At 47.8% G+C, this 19,700-nt stretch overlaps 1 protein-coding gene across 1 annotated transcript; it reads right to left on the reverse strand.

The window, feature by feature from the left end:
* Positions 1-1,669: 1,669 nt before the first annotated feature.
* TIPRL (TOR signaling pathway regulator) lies at positions 1,670-16,148 on the reverse strand. The gene is made up of 7 exons (XM_053915592.1): positions 15,820-16,148; positions 11,654-11,833; positions 10,867-10,966; positions 9,149-9,280; positions 6,078-6,173; positions 4,975-5,037; positions 1,670-3,922 (listed from the first exon to the last, which is right to left on the reverse strand). The coding sequence occupies exons 1-7, from the start codon at positions 15,921-15,923 to the stop codon at positions 3,779-3,781; spliced, it is 819 nt and encodes a 272-aa protein (XP_053771567.1). The 5' UTR covers positions 15,924-16,148; the 3' UTR covers positions 1,670-3,778.
* Between the last annotated feature and the right edge of the window lie 3,552 nt (positions 16,149-19,700).

Here is a 19,700-nt window from a genome sequence, read left to right on the forward strand (position 1 = left end):
AGGATAGAGCTCCACAGTTCCGATTGGACAGGGCAGGTCTCAGCCCATTGGTTGAAAGACGATTCCAGGAATTCCTTTATGAAGGTGGGTTCAGGTAGCGGAAGCCCAACTACCTCTTCTCTGAGCTGGCTGTCCCGGACGGCCTTGGTGGCAATGGCTACGTGGCTCTGGTTATGAATTTGTGCCCAGTTGATCACCCGGAGTCGTTACTGGTTGAGATTCCTTATCGAAGTCCACGCGGAGAATCTGGGCCTGTTTTAAATTATTACACATCAACCAGCAAGAGTTCGCACAGGACCCTATTCGCATCAGTCAAATGGTTGTAACCACACCCCTATGTGATTTCATCTTCATGGGTATTCAAACATGCTTGGCTTCAGAATTTTAGTTTGCACCTCTGAACTTGAAAAGCAAATGCTACTGTTCCCGCCTGGATGCCCTTAACCCCCTTGTTACACTCGGGTCCCCCCCGGGGGTGGGGGGCACACCTGTTTTGTTATCCCTGCAGCAGGGGCACTGAGCCCAGGATTTTCTTCTGCTCCAAGGTTAGAGGTATTTGCTTGGACTACCGTCGCAGTAACTGCTGTTTGTGTCCTCAGGCAGAGCATTTCGGACACACACCCCACCCCGCCCCCCAGGCAGAGGGTTTTGCCTTTATTCCTCCCCCAAAAATCAAGGGTTTGGCCTGGGCCTGGGTTGATGTGATTTGTTGCTCCTCCCTTCAGCAGCCTAAGACTTTGGCATCCTTGGAGGGGAGGGTCTGGGGGAAGTGGGCTGGGTTTCACACCTCTGCCTCCTGGGTCCTGTCTGCCTGAGCTGCTAACTGGGCTTCCCTGTCCTGCCCCAGCACGTCTTAGAGCTCCAGGTGTAGACACTGGAGAAGAACTTGCATGTTTCAAGTCCTCTTACTTGAGACTTGCAGCAACTCCACACTGAAGTGCTAGCCCACACTTAGCCTTTAAAGTGTTAAAATTTTAGCTGAATTTTTTCTCCCTTGCTTGTAGAGTAGCCACCTGTCACGTTCTTTCTGGGACAAAGCAATTGGTATGTCCCATTTCTTGTCGGAGAGCTCATCACTCTTTGGGGTTCAGTTTACTCTGTCTTCCAACCGTAACTCTCAGATACACGCCAAAAGAAAAGAAAAGCAAGCAAGCTATAATTCTGTAGATTACCCAGACTTTTCTCCTTGTTAAATTAGGAGTGATGTTCTCCTGAGGCTTTCTACATTCTCTTCAGAAGCAGAACCTTTACTAAAGGTGATTTTGTTACTCTCTTAAATCAGTGATATTTCCATCCTTGTACTTACTAAAGTTTGTAATTAGTTTTACTTAGTCTCCTCCATTGGACTTTAACCCCATGAAGACAAACTGCATCTCTTCATTATTGCGATCCCTTCACATGCAGGGCACCCGGTACTCAAAACTAAGTGGAATGATACACATAGCAGGTATTCACATTTTCAAAAACAGAAAACATTAACCCAACACACAGAAAACACTGGCAAGCGCAACACCCACAGCGTGCTGGGGGACAGGAGGAGAGGAAGAAGAGCCCAGAGGCTAAACTGAGAATACATTCAGGCCTATCTGTTAGGTTTTCATGTACGATCTGCCTGGAGACTCGGGCCACAGCGCTGACCACATTCGAAACACAAAGCACAAACAAGAACGGTATTCCGAAGCATTCTTTTAATTAGGCTTCAAGAAAAGCTGAAGTAAACGAAATAGCAAAACATCAATAATTCATTGTTTATTCTCCTCTTACAAAAGACACTCGGGACAAATAAATATAAAATGGTATGCGCCTTATTTAGCAATGGGCAAATGCAGGTTTTCCTGGTGTTTTCTGCAGGAATAAACTCACGACATTTTCAGAAGTACATTCTCCTAGGCACCACCCACCTTCTATTAAAAAAAAAAGTAAATTCTTTTAATTCTCTACAATTTTTAACAATGGAGCAAAATAATCTAAGCCTGACTCAAGGACAAAGACATCTGAATCAAGTTTAAAAATATATTTATATATGTTGCTCACAAACTTCAACTAATGAATATTCTCACAAGTTTTTCATTTCTTGTAATTTGTATGAATAAAATATCCATCCTGTTTAAATCTGCATGGCAAATAAAATAAAACAGAAAGCTGAGTACAGTATGTATACTTTCCCGTCCTGAGAGAAATCATTAAATACAGGTATATTTAATATACAGTGAACATGCCATGTGTCTTTGTAAAGTCAGCGAACTCCTGATTTCCTGTGCCTTACAGGTGATGCAACAGATGACAGACAGACGCCAACACCGTCTGTGAGCAAATCTAGCTGCTACATGAGCTCAACAAGCACACGCAGCGGCGGCACGCCAGAGTCTGAGCAATAAACCACTGTCCAGTTGCACTGTTTCACTAGAACATTTCATCGGGGTAATGCCTGAAGAGCTTTGCTAATACTTCTTTTTAAATATTCTTATTTAATTATTTATCCATCAAGTGGAAATATGTACAATAGTTATTTTAAACCAAGGAAAGGGGGATGATACTAGTTTTAAAAATCCATTTCAAGTAATTCCTTACTGGGTGCTTTCCGGCCACTCTCCACTTCATGGAGGCCATTCAGAAAGGCAGAAAAGAATACAAAATGTTTAGTGTCGTCATCAAAGGAACCAAACAGATGTTAAATCTACTTCTGTACTACCCAGGTCTCGTACTAATGACACCCTACTGGAGTCCCTGTAATGTTAACAACGTGAATCCTAGAATAGAAAAAACTGGCTTTGATACTTAAAAATAAGCTCCCCTGCCTCCTCCACAGCTACCTCTCAAATGTGGTAAGCAGAAAATTAATGTGGTTATTTAGGGGTTGATGTAATATGTCGTACTATGTGCTAAAAACAACCCATATGAACTCTTCAAACTTTTTAGGGCCAATACCAACTTAATACTCAGTGCATTCACTCACTCTGAGGCCGCATGGAAGATGGAAGTAAAAAATGGCAGGACGAGGAGAAGCAGGTCAGAAATAGCACCTAGGATGGAGGACTGGCCGCTGTGATGCGCTGGGCAGCAGGGCCCAACCACGTTGGCGTGCTTCTGTGGGCACAACAGCTTACGTTTGCCAAAAACTAGGTTATTTGGTTCTATGTCTGAAAGAGCCAATTTAAATTTAGGGGGAAATGTATCTTTCTTTAATCTGTGGGTGAAGATTATTAAAGCATGAGGTCAGTTTCCTAGGAGGCAAATCCCAACTCTCCAGAAGTGCGAAGAAACGCCACCGCGCCCAGGGGGCACGGCCAGCACAGCACCGTGCGTGCTCAGCAAGCCCACGCAGGTCACAGGGCTTGCGACCCGGGGATTTACACTGACCTCTCACGGGAGAAGACAGTGTTTCATGGGGGATGCAGATCATGCCCCCTGCTCACGAGACATACACACACCACTACTGGTGACGTCCCACGTTGTCACAACCTAGAAATCCGAGTTTAATCCCAGGAAACGTGAATCTGGAGTATGAAGACGGACAGTAACCACTACTGGTGACGTCCCACGTTGTCACAACCTAGAGATCCGAGATTAACCCAGGAAACGTGAATCTGGAGTATGAAGACGGACAGTGCAGACAGCGGTTGAGTGGAACCTGCCTGCGACAATCTTTTACTTTTTCCTTTTAGGCTACTGAAAATCTGCACATAGACAAGGCAATTAATTCTCCTAACAAAAATACCCCGTCCACGCAGCCAAGGTCTCCATCGGAGTCCGGGGTGAGCATGTGGCACGTCACGTTCTATTCCGCAGGTGCATTTTCTTGTGAGGCTGTGGGGTTATGATCCATTCTTTCTGGAAATGTTAGCTTCTCACAGACGGCCTCCTTGACCGGCAAATACTGCGCTACTTCATTGGGCTCGGTGAAGAAGGACGGCGGGACGTGCTGGGAAACACAGAAACCCTGTCAGCACAGGTGCAGGGGCTGCCCGACCCTTTTTAGAAGTGCTTGGATGGAAAGCCTGCCGACGTTAGAATGAAGTGCGATACGGGCAGAGAAGGAGCATCATTGACTGTTCCTGATAATACCAGGCACCTCTGTTACTACTGACTCTTCGGCTCCGTTACTCCCATCCAAGAACTAACCAGACAGGACCCTGCTTGGCTTCCGAGATCAGACAAGATCGGGCGTGTTCAGGGTGGTATGGCTATAGACCAGCTCTGTGACCGAATGGCCTCAAAGATCACATGACATGGTATTCACAATGCTCCATAAATGTCCTAGAAACTTAATATCTCTCTCTCTTTTTTTTTACTGAAATCCTTTCTGTTTGAATTTAACACCTCTCCATCCAGTCCCCCTTTCCTTGTTGCTTCCAGCCTCTGAAAGCACTAGGCTTTCAGAGCCCATGTGTGGTAGCTTTTCTAACCCACGTACACTCCGTGCCCAGGCAGCAGTAAGCACCAAGGTGAAAAAAGAATGTCAAGTTTGCAGAAAGGTATCACTTATTAAACAACTTATTTTAGAATCATAAATTCCAAGGAAGCCCTACACAAGTCTCGGGGGGGCAAAGACTAGAGAGAAACTGAGCCCACACCAACAAGCTGTGGTGCAGAATTACCACACTTTGGGGGGAAAGGCGGGACTGGGTAGAAAGAAATCAGAGGGTAGCAAGTGGAAACACATCCATTGGTGCCAACCACCCTGGGGTGTGACTCAGGGTAATTCACACCTCTGGGTCTTTGCTTTTCCAGAATAAAATGTGGAAATCAGATTGGGTGATAGCTATCACACCTCAAGAGTCTAACTGGTCTTATATTTGAGGTTAGTTCAAAGTTATATCAAGTAGGATTTATCTTATCGAGCCCTTAGGTGATGGATGGATGCAGGGAATATATATATAGATTTGGGTGGATGGATGGGGTCATGGGGGATACCGTATTTAAAATGAAACATAAAAATTCAACATCTAAAAAATTGGTATTTAAATACTGTACCGTTAAATTAGCAATTTTGCTCTCTCGTGATGTATATTCCCGTAACATGTAGGTCTTGTCAGCCTATGTTTAAAAATAAAAAACATTGCAACAAGTTTACTTCTATTGATTTTATAATCCCTTCTGCTACACAGAACTGCTCACATCCTGGTGCAGGTGTGAAAGTGGTGCGACCAGCGAGACTCCCTCCTTCTCCAGCGAGAGAACAGCTAGCTGCCTCTCACCGAGAACCCTGGACTGTTCATTCCCACCCCGCGAATCACAGTAACGTCAGATTCGACTGCGTAAACAGATTTCATAACTACCATACAAGCAAACATTTTACCTTCAGGTTCGGAACCACAGCTTCTCCATAAGCTATAAATGTTATCACCTACCTACATAACAGGGGCTACTTTTATGTTCCAAAAAGAATTAAAAATGTTATTCTCTCCCATTTCCACAAAAGTCCTGCCAAATTGCTTATTTAAAATCATTTTTTTGTACTTCAATTTTTCCCATTTAATTTTTCTTTAAGTTAGGTTTTAAAACAGCAATTGACCATAATTTTTTGGCGGGGGTACTTTCTAATACAAGAAAACACAAGATAAACTCATTAAGGTTTTAATCTTTGTTATCAAAAAAGACAGATTAGTGCCCATTTTTGTAAAAAAATAACAAAGTATTCAGCATACAGCCAGCTGGGCTGTGCGGACGGCTCAGGAGGCATCTCCCAGAAGTGGGGTAAGGGCCAAGGCAGCTCAGGAGAGGGAGTGGCCGAGGTCACGCACCTGGGGAAGGAGGGGCCGGGAAGGCGCAGGTGTGCCCTGCAAGGGAGACCCCGCCAAGGGACAGTTTTCTTGAACACAGATCACGTACATGCGAGATTTTTTAAAAGCATCATCACCCCCGCTTCCCACAGTAGGGAGTATCTTGTGCAACAAATTTTCAGCCACGAGGACTTTTGGAAAAGAAGATGTGCCGTGTCAGTAACCGCAGCCCACAGAGCACGTGAACCAGGCCACATAACACGCAGCACGATGTAACTTCCAATTCTCACGCGACGCCACTGCACAAACAGACCCAGTCATCAATGAGCACATTCACTGAGCGCGAGCAGCTACCTCGTGGTACAGCCTCGTGTCGTTCATTCTGATAAGCACTCCATCAATTCTCAAAAAAAACCGCAGGAGCAGGAAAAAGCTGGAGGGCATTACTCTCTGAAAGAAAAAAAGCACATTAGTATTTTAATGAAAACCAAATACTGTTACTGTGCTAATGAAATCGTTTAAAGCATCGAAGGAAGGCTGAATGAGACTGTACGGAAATCTCAGAGCTAGAGTTCTTTGTTTCAGGACCAACTAAGGCCCAAAACCTTGTTTATATTATATTATTTAACATCCTGGTTCCAGTTTCCTACAATAGAAATATATTTTTTCTAGGTCAAAAGGTATCACTGTTAAAAAGACTTATTAACATATACCTAAGTAATGAGAAAATGATAACGTTCACTTTAAAAAAAGGTAGTACTTATAGTAAATGCCAACACCAGTGATGCCAAAATGAAAGAACAACCCGCTCTTTGTTGCTGCTTATCTTTTATTCTTCATTTTACGGAAAACAAAGATGGGAGGCCTTGAGCGGAACGCTCCACGTCGGCGCAGCTGACTAGGTGCTGGTTCTCGCCGCCGAAGCCTGGTCCATCAGGCTGACAGAACACGCTCCTTACACCTTCTGTCTGTGGCACATCCACGCATCTCTGTTCCCCAAGTGTAACCAGGGAAGGGGCCTGAGTTAGTGAAGAGTAAAGAGGTGCGGTCTACGCATCAGACAGTGGTTCTCTCCTCGGGGCATCTGGAAGTCTGGGGTGAGCAGCACGGACGGGCAACCACATTAAGAGCTTGCTGTTTTGCAGTGCACCCGACAACCCCACATGACAAAGCCCCCCCTGCCTCCCACCGAACTTCCAAATGGCTCGCCCAGCATCCCGATAGGGAGCACAACCGTTTGTAATTATCTGACCTTAGAACTAATTCCATTTTACATATACATACAAAACTCAATTATCCAGAAAGACAATGACCTCGTAAATCAAGGAGAAATTATGCTTTGTGTTATTTGGAATTTTACTGATCTCACCACTTTGAAAAATTCATCACCAAAAGCAGCGCCAGACTGTGTTATCTGAGTCACTGCCTATGAGCTGGCTTCTGTCAACCTCCGTGTGTACCTGTCACTTGCACAGGGACTCCGCACGCGAATGTCAGCACCTGCCCCTCATCAGGCCTGCCAGTGCGGTCACAGTGTGCTCCCACGCCGAACCGCGCCCCGTTTCACCCCAAGTCAACTGCCTTTCATTTTCTAGTTAGGACATCATGTTGATTTTCTGGAAAGTGGTGCATTATCTATTAATTTTATTTCAGGGTAATAAAAGGGAGGAGGGGTACTTAAAGTATTTGTTAAAAACAAAAGATGGAGCGATGGGTCTGATGAGGTGCAGAAGCGGGAACTTAGAGCAAGTCACTCCGCCTACGGTCCCTCCTCCATCTGCAGCAGCACGGCTGTGCAGAGCCCGCCCCGGCCCCACAGCCCTACGGCCCCGTTTCTAACAGAAGCCTGCTCCGCGCCGGGCACTGCCCCTCCGTGGGGAGGTTTCTGCTCCCTTGGGCCACCCTTCTCCTGGGTTCTCACCTCCATCCTGACTTCTCAGGCCGGCCTCTGCCTTCCAACAAGGGAACTTCATTTGTCCACACTCATTACCACTAAGCCAGGAACTATGGCAATTACTCTACTTAGAGCCGTGTCTGCTACATGGTTAGGAAGAAACCCACCCAGGAAAAACACTATTTCAGTGAAATCCTTCCAGGCATTGTTAAAATGCAACCCTATCACCTAACTTGTAAAGTCACATGAGGTGACAAGAAAAACCACCTCCCGATGACGATGACGTTACTCTTCGGCTTGAGACTATACTCTGGTACACGCTTGCTACACGGATGCCCTTACCCTCCCCAGCACCTGCATCCACACAAACGCGTGTGCCCCCCATGCCACAAGCCAGATACAAGTGCACGCCCAGACACACACGCACTCGGAACGAACACCCCCATCGTCAGCTCCGTGGGCAGGCAGACAAGCGGAAAGGTACAGGACTGGGTGAATCAGAGTGGACGAACCTAAATGACAGAAGATAAGCTGGGGGAGAGCCATAGGTGAACAGGGAGTGAAATGCTAGAATAATACACATATTGGTTCAAAGAAAACTTTGCTAATCAGTTACACCAACTTAGATAAACCAGTCTTTTGGGGCCTCATCTATAAAATATGGAGGCCAAGCTAATTGATTCTCTAAAAATTCACTACAATTCCCAAGTCCTAAGATTCTACAGAGAAACGTGACTTTAAAACAAATTCATTGCTGCTTCCAGTGCACTGCTTCCATCCTTCATTCCTGCGTATGCCTCCTGGCGCTCGCTGTCGCCGAGCTTCGGCACAGCGTCGGACCCTGGGCTGTCTCTGACAGGCGCCAGGCGCCAGGACGAGGGATGTTTAACTCGGCTGTGGAGGGCCTCATGGCGGAGGGGGCATTTTAGCTGAGTCTTAAAGGGCAAGGCATTCAATAAAAAGATGCAGCTGAAATTTTTCTGGAAAAGGTTAAGAAGCCCACCACAACCCAGTCGTAAACAAACGGGAACGACTGCTAGCAGCCTGTTTACTATTCTTCCTAAGCAGGCTGCCCCAGCAACGGCACTGTTCACAGAGCAGCCCGTCCTCCGGAAGGCCCGACACTTCTCGTCCTGTTCCCACTTCTGTGCTGGAAACTGAAGTGCAGCCCCATGGGGCACAGAGCCCTGACACGTGGGTCCTGTCCACCTTGCCACCTGCACAGCCTGGTTTCCACATCATTTTTAATTCAAAATGTGAAAATTAAGCCACAGTTTTCATTCAAATTAAATAATAAGCAAAGAAAGCACACAATGGTCAGGTCCTTAAAAAATGCTTTGCTAAATTCTTAACGATGGACTAAGACTTTGTGAATTTTATAACGGCAATCAGTAGGATGTACTTGAGACCCAAGTGAAACGTCACGTGACGTCGCGTAAAGACAGCATGATTCAGAGTGAGCCTCACATTTCTGACCAGTGGTAGAGAGGGAAGACAGGAGGAAATCTTAAACAAAACCCACGATACTCACAATCTTCACACTCAGGCTGGAAACTCCATGATCATGCAGCTCATCCTCAAACAGGAGAACTTCTTCAAAAAACCTGATCTGTTCTCTGGCTTTCAGTTTCTCTGTATCTATGTGATCTGTTGTGGGCACGACCTGAAGGAAACACGGGAGAAAGTGTCCCCAGGAGCCGGAGACACAGGCGGAGCTGAGGCTCCTCCGCGGCCTCCAGGAGGGTTTCCGGAAGTCAGCCGCGGCCAGCACCGTCCCCACCGCATCAGGTTAAAACAGACTCCTGCCAGACTGCGGTGGCTCGGCTGGCTGGTTGGCATCTCACCCCGCAAACCTAAAAGGTCACCGGTTCGATTTCCGGTCAGAACACATGCCTGGGTTACAGGTTCGGTTGCGGTTTCTGTCCCAGTTTGGGTCATGTACAAGAGGAAACTGATTGATGTGTCTCTCTCACATCAGTATTTCTCTTCCTCCCTCCCTTCTCCTCTGTGTAAAAATACATAAATAAAACCTTTAAAGAACAAACAAACAAGTCCCCACGTTCTCACTCTGGCAACGACGCATCAAATGGCCTCTGCGATTCACAAAGGTTTCAGTCAGGAGTGGGGAGAGGGGACATCAACCTGCCACGCGCTGCGAGGGTCTGAGGAGCCTCCCTCCCCACCAGACCACGAAGGAAGGACGCGGGCTCCTAGGAGTAGCGCCTGGCGCTCGGCCAGAGCTCAAGGATGAACGAATGAATGTCCTCTCAAACACTGTGCTTTTTGTCTTGGGAGCAGCACAGGAAAAGAGTTAAAGCTTGGAATACAGGAGTGGCAGCAACTGAAGTCAAGAATTAAGTCCCGCGGTGACCCCCAGCCTACCCAGACCCTAAGAATCCCGGCAGAGACAGGGGGCCCATCCAGAGGCCGCCCTCCCTAACGTTTTGCCCGAGCGTCAACCTGTGACACGGGGTCTCCGGTAACGACTTCTGCTGTAGAAATGACAGTGGAATAGTGTTGTTCTCTGTAATAGTCCATGATACTGAGAGGCTGAAATCTAAGCCAAGTTTCCCTCATTTCAGTCACACTATTGTTTCTCAAAATACAGCCAAGCTCCCAACATGAGACCCACCGATCCCACCCTCCTAGAGCCATTACCACGAAGCAACCCCTCCTTCCGCAGAGTTCGGACAGGTGCCGCCCCAGGCACACAGGGCCTGCGAGCCAGCGAGAGCTTTCCCACAGCCCGTCTGCCGTCGAAGCCCTGCCGGGAGGCAGCTGTTTCTGTTCATCCAAGTGACCAATGAGGCTGACACTCAGATAAGGAGATGAAGTCGCTCCCCTAAAGCTACCCCAGGTTCACACACAGGACAGGCAGGACAAGGTCCTATTTGCCCACCTTCTGTTCAGCTGTAAGACTGGGAGCCCCTAGCTAGCGGGTTCCGCCCAATTCACCTAACATCCCGTGAGGACAGACACACATCCTCATGCTTCTTGACAGTGACAACATTAAGGCAGTTCATTGCCCCCAACCACACTTTTAATAAAAATTGCTCCATTGAATATGGCCTTCTTTTATTTCCTGCTGATAATCAATAAGCAAAACCCCTCACATTAGGTTCTGGAGCCTCCCACAACAGAAATAAGTAGGTGAAAGGAGTAGCAAAAATAAGCCATTACTAGAAAGTTCTAACGCCAAGACTGTCCAAGACAACTGATGGCTCCTAAAAGCAAAAAAAGAAGCTTTACCTTTAACTTGAGTGATTCTCCAAGTAGCGTTCCCTTGTAGTCTGTTGTGTAGGTCCAGTCGTACGGCTTAACGACCTCCTTGGAGTGCTCGCCCTCCGTCCTCAAACATGAAAATGACAAGGGTCAGACTTAGTGATGCAGAATAAAAATCATCTGTCCTCACATATCACACCAAATTACATTCGGCAAGTAAGTAAAATATCCCGCTAAACACGCACACACCCGTCAGAGCTCACGGACACAATATCTGCGCTCTGTCCCACTCATTTGCTGCGGTGTAACTTGTCGTGCGCTGGCGCGGGATCCCCCGTCTCCCCAGTCGGTCTGCGCATGCGCAATGCCTGGGCCGTGGCTACACTTCTCACGCTGCACCTTCCAGGTACTGAGTACGCACCAGGCTCAAAGTGAGGAGCTACCTGCTCGGCTGTCATGGAAAGTGCACCTGTCTTAATTTCAAAGGTCCTCAAATTTTCAATACGAATCAGAAACATTTTTCCTTAAAAACAGGAACATTAAAGTACAGTGAAAGCTACCCCTTCACTAAAGAACAGTAAGGCTCATAAAAGTGAACCCTCAAAGCTCAGCTCAAATGTAACTCAACTGAACTCAACAAGTATTCAAGAGGAAGGGGAACTGGTCTCCATTTTATAGATGAGAACAATTAATCTTAGAATAATCCAACTATCAAGTTTAAGAATAATACTAGCCCCTCATTCTAATAAAATATGCACATCGGGACTCTTTCGACCTTCTCTTTCTCCGTTTGCCCACTGCCACCCACACTCACCTGCTTTCCTGCCACTCTTCCGCACAGGCTACTTTGAGCATTCCTTGGTAGTTGTTTACACATCTTAAAGCATCTGTGGCATTGAACTCGATCCCAAAGCCAGAACAGTGCTGGATTCTTAAAACGTTGTCTCCGAACATCATCTCGGGGAGGGACGGCATGTGCAGCTCGTCCGCCAACCTACAACCGGAAGTCGGGGGCAATTAGTTACAGCACTGTGGGCACTCCGCCTTCCGTTTCATCCCTGCATCACTGAAGGGGTTAACTAACTAACGTGATGTGTTCATAAAGCCTGAGTGTCCATCATCCATTCTCTCCATGCATACTGTTACGCCACTGGACTAGAGAGTGGCTAATAAGGCAGGTAATAAACAAAAAGAAATAAATACATGCTATATTATCAGCTAGTGATAAGTTATACCAAAAATAAAGCAAGGTAATGAGTGGGGACCTATTTTAGGTAGGACAATCAGAAATGGGATTTGAGCCTCAAAACTACTCTATGAGCTAGGAAGTGCTCAGAGAGTTTAGGTAACTAACAACTACGGAGCCAGTAAGTGGGAACACCAGGCCTCTTCCACCCACCGGCCTGCTGTACAAACACCGGGCCCTCGTTGGAGAAGAGTTGTAGCCGACACCCTGTAAAGCAGGATCACAAATTACCGGTCCACAGACGTGTTCTGATTAGCCTGAACAATATTTGAAATAGATGCCAACAATTGCTGGGAGATAGTTGCCAACGAAACAAGAGACTTCTGAAAAACCTGGACTTCCAGTCCCTCTGACATGGACAACAGCGGACCTGGCAACGCACTTGGCACCGACGGGCTGGGCTGAGCACTGACGGGCTGAGCTGAGCACCCACAGGCTGAGCCGCTGTCACTGGGGCCCTTTAGAAAGCTGAGTTTGTAATCCGTGTTAGGAAGTGTGTTGGCAGAATAGTTACTTGCTTCTGAAAAAAGTAGCTGTGTGTATAAACGACTACGCCCACGACCCATCACCTCAGTCAAAACCAGGACTTTCAATTTCGGGATGAAAGTTCCGCTTCTCAACCAAAGGCAATTATCTATGGGCTGGCAGGACCCCTACCTTCTAGCCTGAGAGTGCCGCCCAGTACACTCATGCTGAGTTGAAAAAGGGCCCAGTGAGCACCTCGGACCTCTCCTTCCCAAATAGGAAGGACAGCCAAGTGAGGCATAGGCCAAGAGAGGTGGCACGAGAGGAGCCGTGAGGAGGAGAGGCGGGAGAGCAAGGGCGTTGGGTAACACCGGGGGCAAAGCAGAGACGGAGAAATGACAGGAACAAGAGCAGAGGCTTGTCTGTGGCTGTGGGTGGAACTGCTGTTCGTCTGCTGGGACAGTCCCTGGTATTTCATCATCTCCTCGTGGACTAGAAATCGCCATTACTTACAGCGACCTGCGTCTTTGGTCCTTGGAACCTGAAAGCAGAGGTTCCGTGGCAGGGAATTTTCTAGTTACCTTACACACCAAATGTATTTTATTGATTGCAAAAATTTTTCCAAATGTATTACAGACTTTTCTGTGTTCGTAAACAGAAAACATGAAATATTATTTAACTTTTTCTTGGTTATCCGAGATCATCACAGGGAACAATCTTGTAAGGCAACACGTCCAGTTCCACTGAGTGCGCACACCGCCCCCCGCCCCAGCCCTATGAAATAGCCCGGTGATGTGTACAAGAATCACTGTCACTAACTACACTGTTCCGGGTGTGCCCGATTCAGACTCTCTTAAACAGGAGCCAAACACAGAGCATCTTAACGCCAAACACCATTCGCAATGCCAAGCTTCAGCAGGTATTACCTTTACGGATGCAGAAAGACAGGAAGCCTCTGTGGGATTACGATGCCTTAATTCACTAAGGCAGCCTCCTTAACCCAGTAGTCCCCTGGCCCATTTACTGAGCACCCTTCATGCCCTGGGCAAAGTGTCACGGAAACTTCAGGGTGGGTGAGGGTAAGCCTCTCTTCTGTCTTAGGGAGACTCTGGCAGGTCTATTTTAGACAGAACAAAGAAAGAGATTAAAAACCTCGAATTTGATTCCCCTCGCACCTCTCAGAGGGTCTGCAGGCAAATTGCCGGGAAGCACAACTGGACCTACTGCTTTATATGTGGCACCTGTACTAGGTGCCACTCTGTGACAGAGAAGGTGAGGTGGAGAGGAAAACCCAGACAGCAACTCAGTCCGCGGTGGGATGAAGGGAACTTTTGTCCTAGCGAAGCTGCAGGAGTGTGCCTTTTTTTATGTATTTACTTTTAACTAGGCAGCCAAACACCCTTTCTTGACTCTCCTCTTCCCTGCTCACCTGTCTGGGCCGGACCCCTCCCTTCCTTCTCTGCTAGAAGACTTCTGGGTGACTCTCACTCGCCCCCAAGGTCCCAGGCACCGACACTAAGGCGACAGTCCCCAAACCGGAACCTCGGACAAGTCCTTTTTAAGCTCTGAGATAAATACGGGGTCCGGCACAAGTAACGCCCGTGGTTTATATGACAAAATCATTGGCATGTAGTTCTCTAACATGACAATATCACACTCAAACACACCGTATGACATTTTAGGTGGAATGTTCAGCCCAAAACTATAAATTATCACACCCACACTTTGGCCCTACCCACCACACTCACGCAGGCCTCACTTCTGCCGGACCCTGCACATCGGAACGCCTGCTCTAGGACCCTCACATCTCAACTAACTACACTCCCCCTCCCCCTGACGCCGACCCCGCCCCGGTGTCCCTCGCCCTGCTCAGCGGCAGTGACCGCCACGCAACGGCTCCCGCCAGGAATCTTGCCACATCCTACAGATTCTGCCTTTTCCCTTCCTCCTCCAGTCCACCGGCCACCGAATGCAGGGGCGTAACCTTCCGCAACCTCTCCCGCCCTCTCCCCTCCACTGGTCTCGGGTCCATCCTCCTCATGACCCCCGCAGGGACCTTTCAGAGCAGCGATTTCCAACCTCTGTCACCTCACAGCGCACAGACGCTAACGACTGAAGTCCTGCAGCAACCAAAAACTTATTTTTGCCAATGTGGCAAAAATGGGCATAATTTTGATTCATTCACAGCGATGTCTATTGTTGTGTTGGCTGCTGTCATTTTTCTGACAATGTAAGGGAAAAGAGATCAGTGTCCCCGACTAAATTTTAGTCAGGTTTCGAAGATTTAAAAAATTCTTTCGGCACAAATCCCTGTTTCAGAGCGTACATCCGATAATGTCACTACTTTGTATAAAATTACATGGGGTGTAGTAGTCAGGTGAAACGCAAAACTCCTCGGCCTGGGGCATAAAAAGGCTCTAGTATCTCCACTCGGCCCCCCCACCTCTGGCTTCTCAGTCCTGCCCCTCTGGCTCCCCAGCCCCGACCAATCAGGGCCCGCCCTCTCCCTGACCCCCCCCCCCCCACCGCTTGGCCAAGACACAATATACACATGATGTATCATAGAACTCCACCCCTTACTCCTATATAGTTTTATTAGCTAAGTAACCCCAGTACATTCAGTTTAGTAAAAAAATTTAATGATTCCGTTAGTTCAAGCATTACAAATGCATCACGGCTGTCCCTCCCTCTGGCCCCCGGCTTTACACGAGCCCCCACCCCCAACCCATCCCACCCACTAGATCGAGATTCAGTGTCCCCCTCAACGACCTCACGTAACCCCGCGCAGACACCTCTCTGAATCAGTTATTCACACCGTATTACAATCGTCTCTGTCATTTGACCGTGAACGCCTTGAGGCAGAGGCTGTCTTTCCCCGCCCTACTTCAAGTGCCGGGCACACCTGACGCGCTAGAAACCAAGCACAGGTTTCATCCCCGTTACTAACGCCAGGAAAACGGGTCACAGCTACCCAGAGCTACCCATGGTGCAAAGGTGGCTGAGGCAGGTAGGGGCAGGTGGAGACTCCTCCCAAACAGCCCTGCGCTACGCAAACCCCAGCCGAGTGACAGCTCCACGCAGGCGGCGCCTGGCGAACCCCAACCGAGGGACGGGAAGGGCGACACGAGTATTTACCGAGGCTGTCATTCAAGGGCCCCGCCGCAGGGTCCCGCCTCCGCCCCAAGCAGGGTGGGGGCAGCGCCGGGCCGCCCTGCCCCCTGCCCGGGCCCAGCTCCCGGCCCGCGCCCCAACCCGGCCCGGAGCCTCACTTCTCCACGTCTGCCGACTTCATGATGTGGGTCTTGACGGCCGTCAGCTTCCAGGGCCCGAAGGAGAAGTCCCGGTGGCTGCTCTGGAAGCCGTGGATCATCATGGCCGAGGCGGGGCCCGCGTGGGCAGCGCGGGACGGGCTGGAGCAGCGGCAGCAGCGGACACCGGCTCCCCCGCCTCGCTGCGGCCCAGCCCCGTCGGCGGCGGAGCCGTTACCATGCCCCGCCCCGCCCCTGCCGCCCACCCGGACGCCCGCCCTCCTTTCCGCCTCCTTCTCCGCCCCTTCGCCTTTTACTTCCGGGATCAGTTGCCAATGTTGCGTGACCCATGTCTTATGTCATGACGCACCGGAAAAAGGGATGAGGAGAAACAAGGGAGGGGCTGGGCTCAGCAGCAAGGAGCGTGGGCAGGGGCTCACAGCCTCCCTGAACTCATTGGGTGACGTCACCTGGGCGACTTTACAGGACAGGTGGTCTAGGGCTGTGTCGGATAAGAAAGGCCAGACGCTACCTGACCAGCTAGCCCATCCAGGATACACCAAGCGTCCTCAGGATACACCAAGATTGTGGGTTGGGTTCCCGCTCAGGGCACATACAAGAATCAACCAATGATGGCCTCAATAAGTGGAACAACAAACTGTTCGATCTTTCTCTCTCTCCCTTTTCCTCCCTCTCTCTCACCAATAAATAAGGTTAAAAAAGGGATGGGGAGCAAGGCAGGGGTTGGGCTGGATCCCAGAGGTGGTTGGTGGGAGGAAACCCAGAGAGACCGGTGGAGCCCGCAGGAGAAATCCCCCAGCGGTCGAACAGAGACACTCCTGCTCAGCTGCGGAAGCACACCCTGAAGGGAGGGAAGGAGCTATCCAGGCGGAAGATCCAGCCACGGATCTGAGGACCAAGAAGAACAGGTCTCCGGTTGTACAGCAGTAAGAAAGGAAGGCAGAACCGCAGCCGCAGAAAATTACTGTGGCAGGCGGGGGATGGTGTCAAAACATCAGGCATAGAGGAAGGAAAGAGGGGACCATTACTCAAAAGGCTCAGTTATGGAGAAACAATCCCTACGCTGGGAGTGCGCTTTCCTTATCTCATGCGTGAGCTTAGATCAAGCCCCCCCACCCCGCCCCCACCACCACCAGCTTGTAAAACCTGGGGGGGGGGGGGCAGGCGCCAGGCCTGGCCAGGTAGCTCAGTTGGTTAGAGCATCATCCCCATATCCTAAGGTTGTGGGTTCCATCTCCAGTCAGAGCATATACAAGAATTAACCAATGAATGCATCAATAAATGGAACAAATAGATGTTTCTCTTCCCCCAACCCGTTCCTCTCTCCCTAAAATCAATAAATCAATCACTAAATAAATAAAAAGAAAAAACTTTGGAGAGTCTGTCCCATCTAACCAAAGAGCTCAGTGGCAACAAGGAGCTATTTGCAACATCTCCTTGAGTTGCCTTTTCCACAACCCTTGATGCCCGAAACGTGCACATTAAATATAGAAGGGAGGCCAGGTTCTGTGGAGGGGAGGGAAGAGAGCGAACAAGAGAATTTAGACTCTGGGGAATATAATAGGAGGGGAGAGGCATACCAGAAATGAGAACATAAATATTTCAGCAGCATAATGCTGTAGGGAGAGAGGGTGTAGAAGACCCATAGGATTTGAGGAGCTAAGAGAGGAGCAGAGTTGATTGCATCCAAGCTTTTTTTTTTCCAAGTTTATTTTTAAAAAAGAAGCATTGCCTACTTTGAACTTGTGGCATAACTTGGAAATAAAAGCAATCCATTAGTAAAGGAGAAATAACAGCCAGCCATTGTAAACTCTCAGAGACTTTCCGAGAAATAATGAGCTGACTTAAGCTCCTGAACAAATATACTTTTTACAATATATAGTTTTACATACTTCCAAAAAAATTTTTTCCCATTGGCATATTTTCTTAACAATATACATGGTGAAAAATACTTCCTAGTCAATTGATATCACTTTAACTCTTTATTTAGTAATATAACCCATAGTAAGGCTATTCTAGTTTATTCTACCTTTCCTTTGTGGATGGGTGTTTACTTTGTTTATACGTTTTGCCACAACAGATTTTTATGTTGCAATAAACTTTCTTGTATGTGTATATTATATATTGGTGCTTTTATTTCCATGGGATGAATTCCCAGAAGTAGGATTCCTGGGTCAAAGGGCATAGATTCATCTTAAATTAATAGATATTGTCAGATTGCTTTTTCAAGTGGCTATATAAACATAAGGTGGGGCAAAATGAGGTTTACAGTTGTTTGTATGGAAAATAATATAATAATGAATAAATACTAACAAGAATAAACCCTGTTCCTCATACTCACAGCTATAAACTTACTTTGCCCCACCCCTCTGCACAGTTTTTACCAGCAGTGGGTGAGAGTTCAGGGCCCTGGTCCCAAATGCCAGTGTGAAGACAGCCCACCTCCAGGAACATCGGATAAGTAGGTGTTGGGAAGCACCCAGGAATCTGAATGTTTTCAAAGTTCTCTGTGTAATTTAATAGAAAGTAAGATTTGGGAGCCACGGGTCCACATTGCTGCAGGACTTACCGTGAGAGAGGAGTAAGAGGCAGAGATCAGGAAAGACATTTGACGGAACTCCCTTCTGCAAATGGCCTCAAATTTAAACTTTTCACATTATCCCCAAATAACATTATGAGTAACAGAGACATCCCAACCAGACTGTAAAAAGAAAGTATTAATAATTCAACCTGAAGTTTATGTCTCTTTACCTGTCCACCCCACTGCTAATAGCTATCGTGTAACACATTTCTGTTGCTAGCACAGTTAGGTGGCAGAACATTGCCATCTGTGATGGAATATTTTACATTCAATGAAGTCTATGGCTTATATATACATACGGCCACATTCAAACTGATTGCAACAGTTCTTCCATCAATACTACTTTCCTGTAAAAAGTCCATCCTTTATATCCATCAAAAATACTTGAATGTTCTAATCTTTCTAGGTAGAGAAATTATTGCATTGTACTGGATAAAATTATGAGAAGTATTTATTTGCGAAAACTATTGAAAACACTTTTGTTTTATAACCCTGTGTTGGCATTTCTGCATTCTTGTCTTTCCTACGCCGGCCTCCCTCCTTCCCTATCTCTCTCAGTCCCCTTTCTCTCCAATCTCCCTCTCTCTCTCCCTCCATTCTTCCTCCTTCCCTCCCCCAGCCCACCGCCCCTTCCTTCCCGCACCTCTTGTGCACCAGGTCCGCCTCCCAAGCCCACCGGGTCGCGCGCAGGCACTGCTGCAGCTCCAACATTGGCCACTAGGGGCCCTCTGCTCCCCAGGCCTAAGGAGAGGGAACAAGTCTTCCCTCATCCAATGTTAACAGAAATTCCGTTAATTCTCGTGGGTATTTTCAAAAGACGATCCCCAAGCAAACCGAGGGAAAATAATAAGAAATGAAGAAAAGATGCTCCCAACCGGAAACAGTAGTTCCCAAGTTTAAGAGGACTAAACCCTCCCCGCGTCTCCCTAATAAAACTCCCTAATAAAACAAGAGAGCTAGCTTCCTGATCAACGCCCAACGCCCAGCGCCCAGCGCCCAGCGCCCAGCGGGGTAACGTTGTTTCGTCCCGTCTCCTGGAGCTACGGACATTTAACGCCACTTGTCTCCGCGAGTCACAACCCTGGTGTGTTCCCTTACCCCTGCCCATAGCTGGGTTCATCTGGATGTGAATTGGATTCCCGCCAGGATCCAAATTGTCACATATTTCTTTGTAACGCTGCAAATATTTTTTCTCAGTCTATTAATTTTTTTGGACTTTGCTTAGGGCGATTTTCATGAAATTATTTTTAATTGTGTAATCAAATTTATCTTTTCTATTATCATTACTTCTGGGTGTGGT

The sequence above is a fragment of the Desmodus rotundus genome, chromosome 12 (genome assembly GCF_022682495.2).
Source record: "Desmodus rotundus isolate HL8 chromosome 12, HLdesRot8A.1, whole genome shotgun sequence".
In the NCBI taxonomy this organism is placed as follows: Eukaryota; Metazoa; Chordata; class Mammalia; order Chiroptera; family Phyllostomidae; genus Desmodus; species Desmodus rotundus.